This window comes from Neomonachus schauinslandi, chromosome 8 (genome assembly GCF_002201575.2).
Source record: "Neomonachus schauinslandi chromosome 8, ASM220157v2, whole genome shotgun sequence".
NCBI lineage: Eukaryota > Metazoa > Chordata > Mammalia > Carnivora > Phocidae > Neomonachus > Neomonachus schauinslandi.
Genome location: NC_058410.1, coordinates 3,759,509 through 3,776,884, shown reverse-complemented (window position 1 = coordinate 3,776,884; position 17,376 = coordinate 3,759,509). Strand labels below are relative to the sequence as shown.

At 38.2% G+C, this 17,376-nt stretch overlaps 1 protein-coding gene across 1 annotated transcript in view; it reads right to left on the bottom strand.

Annotated features, from left to right (window-relative positions):
• Positions 1 to 17,376, bottom strand: part of PDE10A (phosphodiesterase 10A) — a 175,705-nt gene that overhangs the window by 108,891 nt on the left and 49,438 nt on the right. The window contains exon 4 of the mRNA XM_021693209.1: positions 2,181 to 2,209. Coding sequence (XP_021548884.1) covers positions 2,181 to 2,209 — 29 coding nt within the window. The remainder of the gene's footprint in view (positions 1 to 2,180; positions 2,210 to 17,376) is intronic.

The following is a 17,376-nucleotide window of genomic DNA, read 5'->3' as shown; positions in this document are numbered from 1 at the left end:
GTTATTTACTTATTGTGTCTACTGCCTCTACCCCTCACACTGACGGAAACACTGTGATGGGAGAAGTTCTGTCCAGCTTCTTCCTCAATGAGCCTAGAGGAGGGGGATCAATTACTGTGTGGTGACTGAATGACGATGTGTAATCAGAAAAATATAGCAGACTGCTCAGATATGCTGCTTTGTTTTGTTTTGTTTGGCTTTGAGTAGGTTCCGTGCCCAGTGTGGAGCTCAACGCAGGGCTCAAACTCATGAGGCTGAGATCAAGACCTGAGCTGAGATCAGGAGTTGGAGGCTTAACCGACTGACCACCCGGGTGCCCCAGGATATGCTGCTTTTAAGGCATCTGACATGGTATCTCACATTATTATTATGGGTGAAATTTCCATATGTAGCAATGCCCTACTTACTTAATAAACTGAAAAGGGGCATAGGGAAAGAACTTGGAAATATTACTCAGATTTGTAGCTTCAAAACAGAAACAGAATGTTAGGTAACAGAAGTTAAGAATGAGGCTTTCCTCAAAGTGTTGGGATGGTTCCAAACAAGATAAAATGGAGCTTAAATAAATACACAGTCCTATAGTTTATTTTTTAAAAATCTGTTGACAAAGGAGTTTTCTTGGTTTTCCTCATGTACTGACTTTTCCTTCTGCATCTCCTTTGTGAACTTTTCCACGTCTTCTCCACGAAACAACTGGAGCGTCCAAAGTTCAGCGCTCAGACCTTTTCTCCCCATAGACAAACGGCCTAAGCGATGTTGTTTCGTCCCATGGCATTGTCTATATGCTGCAGACCCAAATCCATCTACGTATCTAGCTATGGCCTTTCCTCTTGGCTCAACAGTGTAAGCACTTGCTTTCTAAGTATCTCCAATCTGATGCCTGGTAACTCCAGTTTCACTTGTTCAAGACTAACGTACAGAGTTCCCAGCCTCACTCGCCCACGTTCATCCAGCTGTAGATTTCTCCGCGCCACCCTTCATTTACAAAGTGCATGGTGCGACTTCAGAGATTCAAGATGGCAGCTCTGCTGAGAGCAACACCCCAATGTCTTCTGACTCTGCCTGTGTTTGCCTGTCAGAATCCCCTCTTTATCTTCAAACATCCCTTTCTAGCCTTTGCTGCTACTCCCACTGGCTGCAAAAATTCCAGGCTGACCCCTCAAGCCCCCGCTATGCCCTAAAGCACCCAGACTTGGGAACTTTCCAGTTGTGAGCTCTGTTAATAGTGGAGGTCTCCAGTAAAACCCTGAGATTTACAGAAACCTTAAGAGTCGGTAAAGGTTGCCATGGACAGAGAGAGTTCTGCCCAGTCTCCAGCAATGGCTCCAGTCATTTTAGAGATTCCTTTTTTCAGATAATCGAAAGTGAAGGAATATACCTGTATATGTGATCCTACGAACAATACTTCAGTTTATATTTTATACTAGTGATGTCTTACCTAAGACTGCATCAGATGCAATTCAAATGATTATTTTCAATATTCAATCCACATTTACGATCTTTACTATATACAGAATATATAATTAAAATATTTTTCATATGCAATGAATTATAACTTTGTAGTACTAAGCACAGTTTGCTAAAAGCTTTCAGTACTCATGCCCCACAAGCTTTTAAGTTTAGTTAAGTCTCTTAAAGTTAACACTAAGTAGTTTCTCTTGGACACGAAAACAGTGCGTTTAATATTTCTAAAAGTACTGAGGAATGCCACGGTCTTGAATACACAAGCAGTCACCTTTCGTTCACCCACAAACAAGGTGCATGAACTCAAAGGCAGGCTAGAGCTGCTCGCTGGGGGAGCGTGAGCGAGGCTTTCGCTCCTTGGCTGGAGCAGCCTGCCACCACATTGGGAATGCTTGTGTCAGTGTAAAAGCAGCCAGAAGTCCGGTCTTTACCTGCAGTCTCTCAGTTTCTAATGTTGGCAACTCATTCAGAAAACCCCACATGCACGTGCGGGCCAAACAAAACGCAGCTGTTAGCGCTACTCACTTTGGGGGCCTCCGATTTGCAACCGTTCTCCCTCCTGACTTCACTCCATACTAATGAGTGATGCTCCGGAGCAGACACTTGGGTTTTGCCATTATTTTTCTAATACTTTCACATGTGAGAGCACTGAGAAAATGTATGCAAGTTATTTACTCCCTATACTGTGGTGGCAAAATTATATTCACACGACTTACCCTGCTGACTTCCTTAGGAGCCGATTCATCTGGTGGAAGGAAAAGGAAGGGAAAAACACAATTAGAAACTCCAAGTAGGTTCTGAAATACAGAATATGTCATTCACTCTCAATAAACTTCTTACAAAATCTAAGAATTTGGCTTTAAACATCTATCAACTAAAGGTTAAACATAATAGAGTTAGATGTACAAATAAAGTTTGGAGGGAAACGAAATACCACAACAATTCACAGGCCATTTTCAAGATTGTCTTGTTAGACATTCTGAAATGGTAGCATCTGCAAATAATATTCTTTTTTTTTTTTAAAGATTTTATTTATTTATTTGACAGAGACACAGCGAAAGAGGGAACACAAGCAGAGGGAGTGGGAGAGGGAGAAGCAGGCTCCCCACCAAGCAGGGAGCCTGATGCGGGGCTCGATCCCAGGACCCTGGGATCATGACCTGAGCCGAAGGCAGACGCTTAACGACTGAGCCACCCAGGCGCCCCTGCAAATAATATTCTAACTGACACAACCACATGAGTATCACAGTGACTGTGAACATCTGTTCTGCTGGGGTTAATTACAGCATCTCTTATTTGCTGGAGTAAGACACGACCCTGCACAGCACCCGGGCCAAGGCACGAAAGACACCTGTCCACAGGGCAGCTTTGTCCCATGGGTCCTGGGATTTGGGGGGCCACCTGTATCAACTCGTCAGCTGTGTTTCCCATAAAGTGAGATCGATGGATGGCACGCCTAGGTGTGACCCTCTGAAGGGGTCTCCCCGTGGGGCTGGCCACAGGACAAGAGTACGCCCACGTGACCAACAGGGTACAAGAAACAAACTGGCCAAGACTCCATTCTAGGTCACTGGTTCTGACCCGAAGGATATTTATGCGGCCCTTCCAGACGGCGGCTGGGCTGGGCCTCTCCAGAGCCCTCCCTTGGGAGGCAGCCTTTAACTCAATGCTACCGCTATCTTGTATCTTCCTCATCAATCAAATCCTGTCTGACTACCACCATTAGTGCACACTTACCGTGCCCCAAACCTCATGGATTCTGTGTTCCTCCAAAGCACAGTCTAATTTATCTCGACACTGACAAAAACATGTCTGTCCCACAAGTTCAAACAGGGTTGGGATTCTCCTGCCTGCTTCAATATCCTCATTAACCAACTGCTGACGCCTGTTGTTTTCTTTTTGCTAATCTTTCTCCAATTTGTTGCCTGCCACCATTTCCACAGATAACACCAAGTCTAGTGCCAAATCAACCGGCAGCCTCCAAACTGGTCGCTCACCACACATGCACACACGCGCATGCACACATCTACCCCATCCCTCGGATGCTCCAGAACGTAAAGGAAACTAGATTTCCATGTTAGCTGCATAAATGACTTTACCTGGAGCCTTTCAGAAATTACCAAGTTTGGGACTATTGGAGAATAGACATTCAATAAACAGTTCCTGTTTTGGGGCCATTATTGTATTAATACAATATTATATATTTCCTTCTAATTGTTCCCTAGTGACTTGAGTACTGCATCTCATTCCCCAGAATGTCCCTGAGCATGTTGGAGGAAAAGCACTTAACTTTGCCTTCCACACTGAAGTCACATCATAGCAGAATTTCATCTACTCTCAATTCCCAACCCCTAACCTCTCCCAGACTGCCCCCAGAGATAGAACTATGCAATTTAGTCATTACAACAAATGTATTAACAGATCCTAAAGTTACAGAGGCTTACATGTTCTTAACTTTAATCTAAGAAATGCAGTGAGCATGGCCACATGTCCCAGTGGATTAAGAAGCACATAATGAAAAGCAGTTGTATGAAGAAGTTTACTCTCAGGACTGATTGGCGCTCGGGACTGTGGCACTTTGGGACCTCCCACTCTTCACAGCCATCCTCAGATCTGAATGCTGGCTCAAGGGAAGAAGAATTTGAATGTCTAGGTATCTATAAATACATGTACCCTTTGCTTTTTCCTTTAGTTTTTGCTTGACACTTCTCAAACTTGAGTGTCCGTAAGATACTCTACCAGTGGGTATTTATTCATACTGAAGGTGTACTTACTAGGTAATCCTCCAAGGGATTTTTTTCCCCATGAGCTGTTCTTCCTAAAGCTTTTAAAAATCATTAAAATGATGTTGAGATTGAAGACGCTCTCTCTTTTTTCTCTTCTTTTAAATAAATTTCTCTTTAACAGTCATAGACATTCTCTCTCTGAAATTAGTTTTTGTTTTCTTGTTTATTCATCCCACTAGAATGTTAGCTCCTTGAGAACCGGGATACATGCCTGGCATATAATGATCCCGTAGTACATATTTGTTGAATAAACAAATGTTAATTGAACCCCTAAAGCTGCATAAAAATTAGTGTCTGCTCTTGTGAACATTTTTGTTACTAATTTGATGCTCATGAATTATTCAAAATCTTGCATCCATGGCAATTTCTTACTTTGCCATAATCCCCAACATCTTTCATTTTAAAGCAAGCTTTATTGCTGAGCAAGATTTTATTAATGTGGTTCCAACAGTTCAGTCCTGAGTGTGTGCTGGAGGTATGGAGACCTTCCAGTCATGGGTTCTTAGAAGGAGACATTCTAAGCCTTGGGCTCTTAACCTGGAATTGCTAGATGATTTGCAAGGAGTTATGAACTGCATGAGGAAGATGGGATGATCTTTCTGCTCTGTTATTTTGAAAATGTCTTTGTGGAAAAAACTTTTTCAGAATCAAATTATATTGTCAGGATATTCTTTAAATCAAAATTAAGTACTTACAAATCTTTAGAGCTGTGCATATATTTGTACTTTTACTTTTGTGATGACTTTTGATAGTTCTTTGAATATGAAATGGGATTTCAGGAATGAACCCAAATATAATTAGAACATAAGGGAATTTATACTATGATGTCTGATTTGAAGTTCTGTGGCTGCTTATCATGTTCTTCTTTACTCTGTGTTTGGCTTTGTGGCTTTATTACTCTATGTTCCGAGAATGTGTTTTGAACAATTTCTACTTTTTAAATTGATCAATCATTTCCTTAAGTTTAACATACATTTTTTGCTACATCTTCCATGGACAAGTTTAATTTCAGTGCTTGTTCCATAGGATAAGAGAAGTTCAAGATTTTGAACTTGAAGATATTGATACTGTGCATCCAAAGAAAAGACACAGTGACCAGAAGTGACAGAAATTGGTGATTTCTGGGAGGACTTCACTGTGCCTCTGTCCCGTAAGACTGTCCACTCACTTCGCCTTGTGGGCTTTGCAGGTATTCTAATATTCCTAAATAGAGCATATCTGTCTTCTCATTATGGAAAATATTTACTTCCCATGAAAATTAATATATACAATTGGCCGTTGAACAACATGAGTTTGAACTGAACAGGTCCATGTATACATGGATTTTTTGGACAAATATACTACAGTGCTATAAATGTATTTTCTCTTATGATTTCTTAATATTTTCTGATCTCTATTTTAAGACTATCATATATATATTAACATACAAAATGTGTTAATCTGTTTAAGTTATTAGTAAGGTTTCTTCTGGTCAACAGTAGGCTATTTGTAGCTAAGTTTTGGGGAGTCAAAAGTTACACACAGATTTTCAGCTGTGGTGGGGGGGGCAGGTCAGCACCCCTAAGCCCCCTGTTGTTCAAGGGTCAACTGTACTTCCAGCTCCTGGGAGCTGGTGTGGCTCCATTCAGCCTCCTCCAGCCATTCCTGCATTCTGCAGGAGCTGTGGAGCTTGTCTAAAGACAGCTGTCTTCTTACAAAAATGCACTCTTTTAAGATTCAATCCCCAAATATTTATCAAACATGTAATACATGCCAGACACTGAATAAATGCCTCAGTTGGCCCAATCAGGCTAAAGGGAAGGACTTCTGTTTCATGGCTTTGAGAGAACCACAAGCATAAGGACTGGCCCTAGTGGGTGCAATCATGAGGGGAGTCAACCTGAAATCAGCTGACCTTGAAGCCTGCTTTACCTAGGGACTCCTACATATGTGAGAGTTAATTCCCCTATTTATTAAGCCAATTTTACAGGATAAAACTAAAAACACTTCAAAAAAGCATGAAGGAAAGGTAACAAGATGTTACTAGGATATTACTTTCATACCACTAAGTTAACACACTGTTACTTAAAAGTTCCAGAAAGCTCTTCTATTCCTACCAAAAAATTCCCTTGTTTAGGATTTAAGTCCTCACAATTTGGTTCTGCTCTATTTTTCCAACTGGAATATGCAACACAGGGGGACTCCCTTCCCACTCTATAAGACTGGTCTTTCTAGAGCCTCAAACATGTTTTGCTAACTCTTACCTCAAAATCTTTATATCTTCAAACAACAATTATTGAGTACCTACTAAGTGCCTGGCACTATTCTAGGTGCCTACAATATATCTCGAACAAAAGGAAAAAACAATAATCCCTGTGCTCATGAAGCTTTATTCTAAACATAAACATGATAAAACTTTATTCTAACCGTAAACACGATAAAACACTAAATTGTACAGCAAGTTCCCAGTGTAAGTGCCTTAAGTGGGATACAAAGTGGCGCAGGTTAGGGAATCTCAGAGAGCGGTGGGAGAAGGGGTGGTCAGAACGGGCCTAGTCCAGGTGGTGAGCTATGAAAGCAGCTCCCTGAGGGAAGCGCATTCCAGGCAGAAGGATTAGCCTGAGCAAAGACCCTGAGACTTGAGTGTCCCTGCTGTTTCTTGCCAAAGTTGAATCCTCCTCCTTCTCAGGAATTAGCTCAGCTTGCATTTTGCCCATGAGGCCCTCTCAAAGGCACCTGGTGCGCATCCTTTCCTTAGAAGTCTCATATACTGCTCTCCTGTTGGGAAAGCAGAGTGCTATAGAAAAATGGTAAGTGTGGAGTCCAAACAGATCTATTTTCAAATCTCAGCTTCACTGACAAGCCATAACTGGGTTCCTTGACCTTTCCAGACTTGGAAATATCATACTTACAAGAGAAGGTCAGGTCAGACGGTATTAGGAGTAAATGGGATAATGTATATAAAGTTCTTGCACACAGTGAGCTGTCAGCAAACTGTAGTTTTGTTTCTCCCCATTCAATCTGGCATGAATTACATTCTGCTTTCTGTTGATAGCTACATACATGCGGGTGACTTAACTTTCTGATTCAATAGAAGTTCTTGAAGACAAGAGATAACATCTAATATTTCTTTTCCATTACTGAACAAAAAGGCATTCCAAAAAGATTCTTGAATGATTACGATACAGACAAGGATGCTTTTGCATGCAGAGTATTTTTCTTCAGACATCAACAGAGTGGTAAAACACTAGAAGACTGTCACTTTTGCCAGTGGTCTAAAACTTCTTAGTGTAACTCGTAAGGATAGCGATCACTTTGTTTTGTTCTCTCTCTTAATTTTTTAACATTAAAACCAGGCACTAACGGAAGAACAGAAGCCATGTAATCAAGAACTTAAGCACCAGGTTAGTTGGCTTGGGCCAACTAATGGGGAAAAATGAAATAAACTATAAATTGCTAGGTAACTGAAAGGTATAAAGAACTATATACTTGTGATATTCCTGGTCAGAAAAAAAAGGGGGAGAGGATATATATACAAGTTCACAAGCTACATCATAAAACAGGTAAAGCTGTTATTTTTTTCCCTGAAGGACTATTATGATTTTTAATAACTTGGAGAATCATGTTTTCTAGCATATGTTATTGTAGTCTATTCTTTTGTACTTAATTCTATATAAACAGAATAAGACCATTCCTAGAGTTACTCCATGAACCTTTCCAATTCTATAATGAAAAGTGATGGCTTAAAATGGCATAGTGAGAACTACAGGTGTTTTCCTATACATATAAAATACATGTAATAATTTACAAAGTAGTTTCCTTATATTTTGTAGGTATGAGGATTAAGAATATATATGGTAGATAAGTGCTGTATATATAATATGATATAGTTTCTCTCTTGTAGCTAAGAGAAAATTATATATATATGTGTATATATAGATGTTGGATTTCATATATATATATATGTATATATATGTTGGATTTCACTTATCAAGGCCACAGAAGCAAAGCTGAAAAAAGGTATCATGATGCAATCACCATGTTTTTTCTTCTTTTGTACATATTGTAGAAATTATTAGTTATCTCTAAGGGGCCTAGAACTGTGTTGAGTCTATGACTGAACTCTATGTGTCCTGATCATTATCTGAATTGGCATCATGCCTGTGAGCAAAGGTAACGAACTTTAAAGTTCACCATGAGAAAAACGTGAGCAAACCCATGCCAGACAGGCTTATACATAGAAACATTTTAAGTTGATTTTGATTTATCAGTTGATACTATATGAGCTGTTAAAATATGTGAACGATTCTATCACCCTGACAGGAGAAACTGGAGTTATTAATTTTAAACTCTGTTAACATTTGGGAAATTATGCAGTCTTAACATGGAAAATTCTGTATTTAATAATGCCTTTCAAAATTCATAGTTGCAAGAGGCTATTTGGAAACTGCTAAGAAATTTTAGGAATTATAAATAAAAAAAATATTGAGCTTTCCTAAAACTCTTACAGTGTTTATGCATTTTAGGAATGCTCTTTATTATATTGCTTCAATACTGAGGATGTGGGAAAATGAGAAATCCAAAGCTTACCTGTTTTATTTATAAAAATGATAAAGAAGGACTTAGTATCAAAGTCTGAATAGTCTGGGAGTTTTCTGGGGATGGAAATTGTCCCAAATGTACTGTTCATCTTCCGATTCCCAAGATTCTCTGGAGTACATGAGATTCCATGAGATTTGACTAATCACACACTACTATGTCAGCAGAGATCTTTTTTTTTTTTTTTTTTAAAGATTTTATTTATTTATTTGACAGAGAGAGACATAGCGAGAGCAGGAACACAAGCCGGGGGAGTGGGAGAGGGAGAAGCAGGCTTCCCGCAGAGCAGGGAGCCCGATGTGGGACTCGATCCCAGGACCCTGGGATCATGACCTGAGCCGAAGGCAGACGCTTAACGACTGAGCCACCCAGGCGCCCTGTCAGCAGAGATCTTAACTGAAAACTGGAAACAGTAAAGATCCTGGCACTAAATAAATTATAAACCTTAAGAACTCAGAAAAAGGTTTAAATTTTACTGACTCTATCATATTTTGAATTTCAGTAACAATATTAATAAATAAGTTGGAAATGTGTTGCCAAAGTTTTTAGTTGTCTGCAAAACTTCACTTTTAAAACTGTGGTTAAGTTACTCTTGGGTCTGCTGTAGCCTACTTGCTACTAACTTCATTTTCACATCTTTGGACTTCTCAATAGCTGTTCAAAGGAAAAAATAATGTAAGGACTTTATAATGTTTCTACCAAGTTGCTTCATGTTCCCTCCACCCACCCTGCAGAACGTCAAGCATGCAGTAGATGGAGGGAGTTTAGAATTCTGCCTTTCTTTTTAGTTTGCATGTACAAGGAAAACAGCGAGACTTTTAAAGAGTCTTACTTTATTTAAAAAAAAAAAAAATTCTCAATGTCTGAAGAAAGGTAAGGATTGTGAGTGGTTCTCTTTCTGCTTCAGACCAGCTGACTGGGCAGCACAGGAAACCCGCTCTGGGACAGAGTCTGCTCAGGCCAATGGGAGCAAAGCAGTCTCAGCGGAGAGAGGAGCAGGCCACATGTGAGTGAGGATGGCCCTTTGTGTGGTGTACTTACATCAGAGAATTGCTTATTCTCTAGGAATATGTTCACTTATATTGGACATATGTTTTATTTAGTATTGATACCATCCAAAGGAATAAAACAAACCAGGCAGATGCTTAGTGTTCCTGAGGCACTAACACAAAATACTAGAACTGAAAAAAGAATTTAATTGTCCACAATTTTCAGCAAATTGGCTCTTTCTTGTTACCACAGTTCTGCTCCTTCAACATTTCTAGTATCGGCTAAGAAATTACAACTTCTAGATAATTCTGTATTAAAGGACTTTTTAGCTTAAAAGTAACAGCTTACAACAATGAATCATTGAACGCTTAACTTTCCCTTTGTCCGAAGTTTGATATGGGTAACATTTCCTACAGTATGAAAATAATATGCCACTTTTGCTCATGAAGGATTAACTGCCACAGAAACTGTCTTCCAGTCATAAACAAGTAGAAAACCAGACAAAATACATGAAACAAAAGCTATTAGACATTGGTCACCAGGCAATTCAACACTGTAATCCCAGAGATAAAACATTTGATGCTCATTCAGGATAAAAGCTCACAGCAAATTAGGAATTTAAGGGGTTTGATTACCCCAATAAAGGGCATCTATGAGAAACCTACAGGTGCTACCATACCTGAGGGTGAAAGATTAAATGCTTCCCCCTAAGATGTGGGACAAGATAAGAATATTTACTCTCACCATTCCTATGCAACATTATACTAGAGGTTCTAGCCAGCAAAACAAGACAAAAAAATGTGTGTGTGGGGGGGGTATGTGTGTGTGTATCTATCTATCTATACATACCTATAAACTTACAAGTTAAATAAAATTATATTACATATAAATATTATGTATGTGGTATAAACTGGGTTGGAAAGAAAAAAATAACACTATTCACAGATGACATGATTACTCAGGTAGGAAGTTCTAAGGAATTTACCAAAAAACCCCACTAGAATGACAAAGTGAATTTAATAAGATTGTAAGATTCATAATCAGAAAAATTCAAATACCACATAGAGAAGTATACTGTTTTATGATAAAGCAAATGACCCAGAAAAGCCAAGTAAATTCTGAAAACTACAGAAGTTGTAGAAGTTACACTAAGTTACACCAAGAGTCTCTACAGCGACATCAATCAAAGCTGGTAGAACTTTTCTTCACGTCCTCAGCAGCACTAGTCCCTTGTCTATCGATGACAGGCATCCTGACAGGTGTGAGATCCCATCACACTGTAGTTTCTATTCACATTTCCCTGATGGTGAGTTATATTAATGTTCTATACTTTACACATGATTTTATTTGTCAATTATACCTCAATAGAGCTGAAACAAAAATATAATACCTTGATGGTACCAATATAAGGACAGACATGCAGTTCAGTGAGCCCAAATAGAGAATCCAGAAATAAACATATGCATATATGTGATTTTTCAACAACGGTACCAAAGTTATTCACTGGAGTAGGGATTATCTTTCTAACAAATGGTGTTGGAGGAAATGGATATTCATACAGAAAAAAACAAAACCAAAACTCAACTCTTACATTACACAACATATAAAAGTTTACTGAAATGAATCATATACTTAAGAGTGAAAACTAAAACATAAGAGAAAAATCTTGAGTTAAGCATATTTCTTGGATTAAAGTAAAAAACTATGAAGGAAAAAATAATAAAATAGACTCTATGAAAATTAAGTATATTGGCTCTTCAAAAGACACTGTTAAGAAAACAAAAAGAAACATCATAAACTGAGAACTATAGAGTATTACATATCTAATTGAAAACTTGTATCCAAAATATATAATCTTACAACTCAAATATTAAAATAACAAATATCTCCAATTTTAAAATGGGCAAAATATTTGAATAGAAGCCTCACAAAAGAAAATCTAGAAATGGCAAACAAACTCATTAAAAAATGGTTGACGTCCTCAGATATCTGGGAAATGTAAACTGTAACCACAATGAGATACCACCCACACCCATTAGAATGTAAAGGGAGAAGGAAAAAAAGGTGAAGCAACTGGACCTGTATGAATTGCTGAAAGTGTGCTATATCCAAATAACAACACATTCCTGAGAAACAGAAATGAACAAAGCACAACATAGTGTTCTGCTAAGTGAGAGAAACCAAACACACTGTATGATTCCATTTACATGAAATTGTATAAGCAGGACAAAAGGCAGATCAGAGGTTGCCAGGGACTAGAGGCGGGTAATAGAGGGGAGATGAGCGGCAGAGAGGCATATGGGAACATTCTAGAAGGGAGAAATGGTGAAGTGGTAGTGGTTACATGACCGTATGCATTCATGAAAACTCACTGAACTATATCCTTAAATTGGTCAGATTTATCATACATGAATTATGCCTAATACGCTGATTAAACAAAAAGCTTTGTCTTGCACTTAGGCTTTAGCTCAGTGTGAAGCAAGCACCAGCATTTCTTCATTCCATTCTTGGTTTGTGTTTCCATTCAAGTTACCATCTTGACTAGAATGTCCTCTTGGTCCCACACTCCAGTGCCAGCTAGAGGCACTGGCGAGAAGTAAGGGTTAACATGTCCTGCATCCCCCTCCATTCTTCCCACTATCACCAACTTTGAAGTCATTCCTCCATATTTACTAAGAACCTTACAACCTAACCAATTTCATTCTTTTCCCTCAAAGCTGCCTCAAATCATTCTGTAGAGCTTTGATGTCCACATGGAAGACCATATGGGGCAGAAGGCAAGCAAACCAAAGGAATTTCACAGGGAAGGGTGAAGCTGCTCCAGCAATAGGCTGTCAGGGATTCAAAGAGAGTTTCAGGCAAGACTTAAGGGGTGGCACCACCAGCAAGAGTCTACATGGAGACCTGGTAGACAGATGAGAGCCCCTGTCCCCACCCATCGTGAATTAAAAGGCTCTGAGTCACGTTAGCCTTAGAAGCCTGAGAAGTGGGTTCAACAGATTCCAGCGGACATTGTTAAATTAGCCTGGTGATGGGTATTAAAGAGAGCACGTATTGAATGGAGCACTGGGTGTTATATGCAAACAATGAATCATGGAACACTACATCAAAAACTAATGATGTAATGTATGGTGATTAACATAACATAATAAAATAAAATAAAATAAAAATTCTTAAAAAAAAAAAAAAAGGCCAAAGGCTACTCAACATCACTACCAGAATGCTTTCTAAGTGTTCCTTTGTGCCCAATTGTTTGATGGAAGAAAGGAATTAGGAAGAAGCTGTACAAGTCTAGAACTCTTATATAAACACTTTGGAAAATAGTTTGGCACCTTCTGAAAAGCTAGTCCTAGGTATTGATCTAAGACTAAGTACACAAAACACCAAGTGTTCAAGAAACATCAAGTTAATGTAAAAGAAAAAATAGTAGGTTTTAAAGTAGAAGTAATTGAGACCTTTAATTGCTAAGATTATATGTTTTCTACTATCAGTAGGAAATGCAAACCATGAGCAAGACGATATCAGATAAATAAAATTACAGATTCTTTTATATATCCAAGTCAATCTTATTGCTGTATTTAGACAAAGAACGCTAAAGGCTCATCATGAAATTCAGTATTCTCTGGCATCTTTTCATTATAACCAATTATAAAAGTGAATTAAACATTCATTTTCAGGGGCGTCTGCGTGGCTCAGTCGTTAAGCATCTGCCTTCGGCTCAGGTCATGGTCCCAGGGTCCTGGGATCGAGCCCCGCATCGGGCTCCCTGCTTCTCCCTCTCCCACTCCCCCTGCTTGTGTTCCCGCTCTCGCTGTGTCTCTCTCTGTCAAATAAAAAAAAGAACAAAAACAAAAAAAACATTCATTTTCAGAAGAATTTGTTGACTTAAAAAACACTGTGACTGTGTTTTCCTGGAAATTGGTAAAAGAACTGATAGTGGAGTAATTCCAGAATTGAACCAAGAAGAAATAGTATTTTAGAATGTTATTTTGGAAAATTTGAGAAAATAACCACTGAACAGAGACAAGAAGTCATATTCTTAAACTGAAATGCATTAAAGACCAAGATTATGATGTCCTTCTATTAACACTACAAAAATTAACCAAACATAGCCGTGGTATTAAGTATCTAGAATTTAAAAATAAATTACAGCATTATTTACCTGAGATAAATGATTACATACTCTTCACCTCTACTAAGATCCTGGGGCAATAAACTTGAGCTCTCTGAACAAACTGGCCATGGTTCTGGAGCAGAGGTAGAACAAAGACCAGTTTATTGGGGCTTCAAATCCAGCAGAGCCATTCACTTGTTACCAGAAGATCTGTGGGGTTTTGTTTGTTTGTTTCTTTTAAGTAGGCTCCACGCCCAGTGTGGAGGAGCCCAAAACGAGGCCTGAACTCATGACCCTGAGATCAGACCTGAGCGGATATCACGAATCAGATGCTTAAACGACTGAGCCACCCAGGCGCCCCAGTTCTATGGTTTTTGGTGCTATCATGATCTAAATTATGGAGCTTCCAGTGCTTTCCAAACTTTTTCTAACAGGGCAAGTTTTTATTTTCAAATAAAATCTCATATGGAATAAACCAGTAGATTAAATAGGTTAAAAGAAATATAGTAGCAGATATTGTACTGGCTTACTATCAATTCCAACTGCCTGTAAGATCTTCCTGTCCTGGAAATTAAAAGTGACATCGTCAAATCTCCTGATCAGATGCACCTGATCAGATATACTAGTAATGTGAGACTGGAGTCCAGAACTGTTAAGTGGGAAGAAAGAGGCATGAGGTTCCCCCCTTTTCTGGGAGGATCAACAGAGACAATGTGGATCCATAGGCACCAGATTCCTGCCTCCCTGGGCTTCCTGGAGCTGAGGGAGTACCTTTGCCAGTTCCAGTGGAGGAGCTGAAATTCTGCAGCCAGGAAGTTTTCTTGGTCATTCTGCCTACAGTTGACCCCTCCAGCCCTTCCAATAATTTTTAAGTGGCCCAATACATTTCTCTTTGTTTAAGCTAGCTTAGATTGATTTCTATTATCTATAACCAAACCCGATGTGTTTTATTAGTAAAAATTTACTCCCAAAGTTAAAAATTATTACCTATCTCATTATAAAGTCAACAAATGAAAACAAAGAAGCTGTTCTGGTTAACATAAAATTTTGAAACAGATGTTATGGAAGACATCTGTAATCTTACGTCAGTCTCAGAATCTGATTAATTTCTGGGTTTTTCTTTCAGAGACCCATAATGGTTCACATAGATAACAAGACACAAAAGATAAAACATTGTTTTGGAAGGTTTGTTTGTTTTATAGACTTCCTTACAAATTCAAAGCCTCTTGATTAAAATGACTCAGAAACTTAAGAGACATATTCACAAAACTTTCTTTCAAAGTTAATCACTAAATATACAACAAATGCAAATACAAATTTCCTATAACAAGAAACACCCAAACACACAATAAACCAACTCTTGAGTATGTTCTTGTGATCAAATAGGTACTAAATTAACCTTTTTGAAAAAAATTAGGACAGAGCAGAAACTTTACGAGTATGACACATTTATGAGACGTCCAAACAAATGTATAGATAGGTTACTGTAAGTTTTATCGGAGTTCTGCACAAAAATGAATGAAACCAACAGCACAAAATTAATCTCCAGGCGGTCTCCAAGATTAAAACTTGGTACACTTAAGTATTCCTGTTATCTTAATATAGTTTTAAATAGTTAAAACAAATTTAAATCAAACATTCCTGGAACCCCTGAAGCACTTCTGTAGAAGGATAGAATCCTAACGAACACAGAAGAAAAACCACTACTACGTGATTCCATTTCCTGTAACTTTCCTTTTTGTTTTATGCCACAGTTAAAGAGAAAAGAGAATACTGCTAATCATAGGTCACTGAATGACTTATAAGATGATATATATTCAAATAAAATAAGCACAGGGAGTTCAGGTGTGAGGCACTTGGCCTAGATGATCATGTGTTAAATCCAATTCCAAGTACACAAGATTTACATAAGTTCTGGGTGCATAAGCTTCAACTCCCCAAATATTTCCCTCGGGTGGAAATTTTAGCATTTTATCTCTTTAATGTATTCCTACACGAACACTTAAATGTGTCTCTCTTTTGGTTCTAAAATAACGTTCATTGGGATTCCCTGCTGTACGGAGCTATCATCTGCCTGAGCAGTCCCACCTACTTAGTCCACAAGGCAAGCCCTACGCCTGTGAGCCCCTACCAGAAAGTACAGCACCCCTCCTCACACCCACCTGTCCCTACACTGGCTTTTTGTTTTCTCCATATTACTTAGGACATCACATATAATATCTAATGTGCTCTTTTATTATTTTATTGCTTGTTTTCCCTCTACCCCTCCTTTGTTCAGTGAGGGCAAAGATGTCTCTTGTGGAATTCTATACTTCAATGCCTAGAACTGTGTGTGACACGCAGTAGATGATTCGTAAATCTCTGTTGAATGAATGGCCATATATATATAATAACTATTTGATCATATTTATCCACGGGTAGAAATAAGGTAAAATAAATTTATTAATGATAGTTATGAATATTTATTCAATGCCTACTATGTTCTTAGCTTGAAATATCAAAAGATATATTATTTTCTAGCAATGAACTGACTTGCTTTAATTTAATAATTGCATATATACCACAGCACAAAAAGCACAGAATAACTAAAATCAATAACATATAATAGACCTGAAGCCACTGTATTGAATAGAGAATCTACACAACCCTCTGATATAGGCCAAAGAACTTATCCATATGTGACATTATGGACACTTCTAATCTACTAGAAAATATTTGCAAAAAATGCTGATAAAATAATGATTTAAAATTAGCAGACAACTCAAATGAACATTCTGAAATATAAAACCACACAACCATGCATTTCAGAGGGTTCAGTGCTGCAGAAATGGGAGCAGAGATCTTAATATAAAAATAACCTGGAGGTTTAGGATAAAATGGCACCTAATATTATGATAATCTTCTTATCACAACCGTAGAAAGAAAACATAATGCTCACTAATGTTATAGGAAGAAGAAAAAAGTGACAAGGGGCTTTGATAGGTGGTTTTATTTTAATACTGTGGAAGAATAAAATATTAAATCCTGATATTTGTAGACAAATAAATCAGAGACATATAAAAGAACATCTCCCCAGGATTGTATAAGGAAATGAAAGGACTTTATTTCCTGTTAGATGATTATTCTTCTTTTATCCCATGGCTATCCTCCATGGATGAATGAGAATGGTGAGCAGCACCACTGTCTCTCTAAAACCTTCTGGTCATCTTCAGTCATTAAATCCTTAAGCAAATAAGGAGAAATTAAATACAGATCAGTGGACCAAACTATGCTTTCAACAAAAGAAAAATACTTCATATTTGTAAATTTACTTGGCGTGGCAATGTAGACAGTTTTAGTCTCCCGTCTTTTACTTTAGTGTAATCTAGGCTTCTTTTTTTTTTTTTTTAAGATTTTATTTATTTATTTGACAGAGAGAGACACAGCGAGAGAGGGAACACAAGC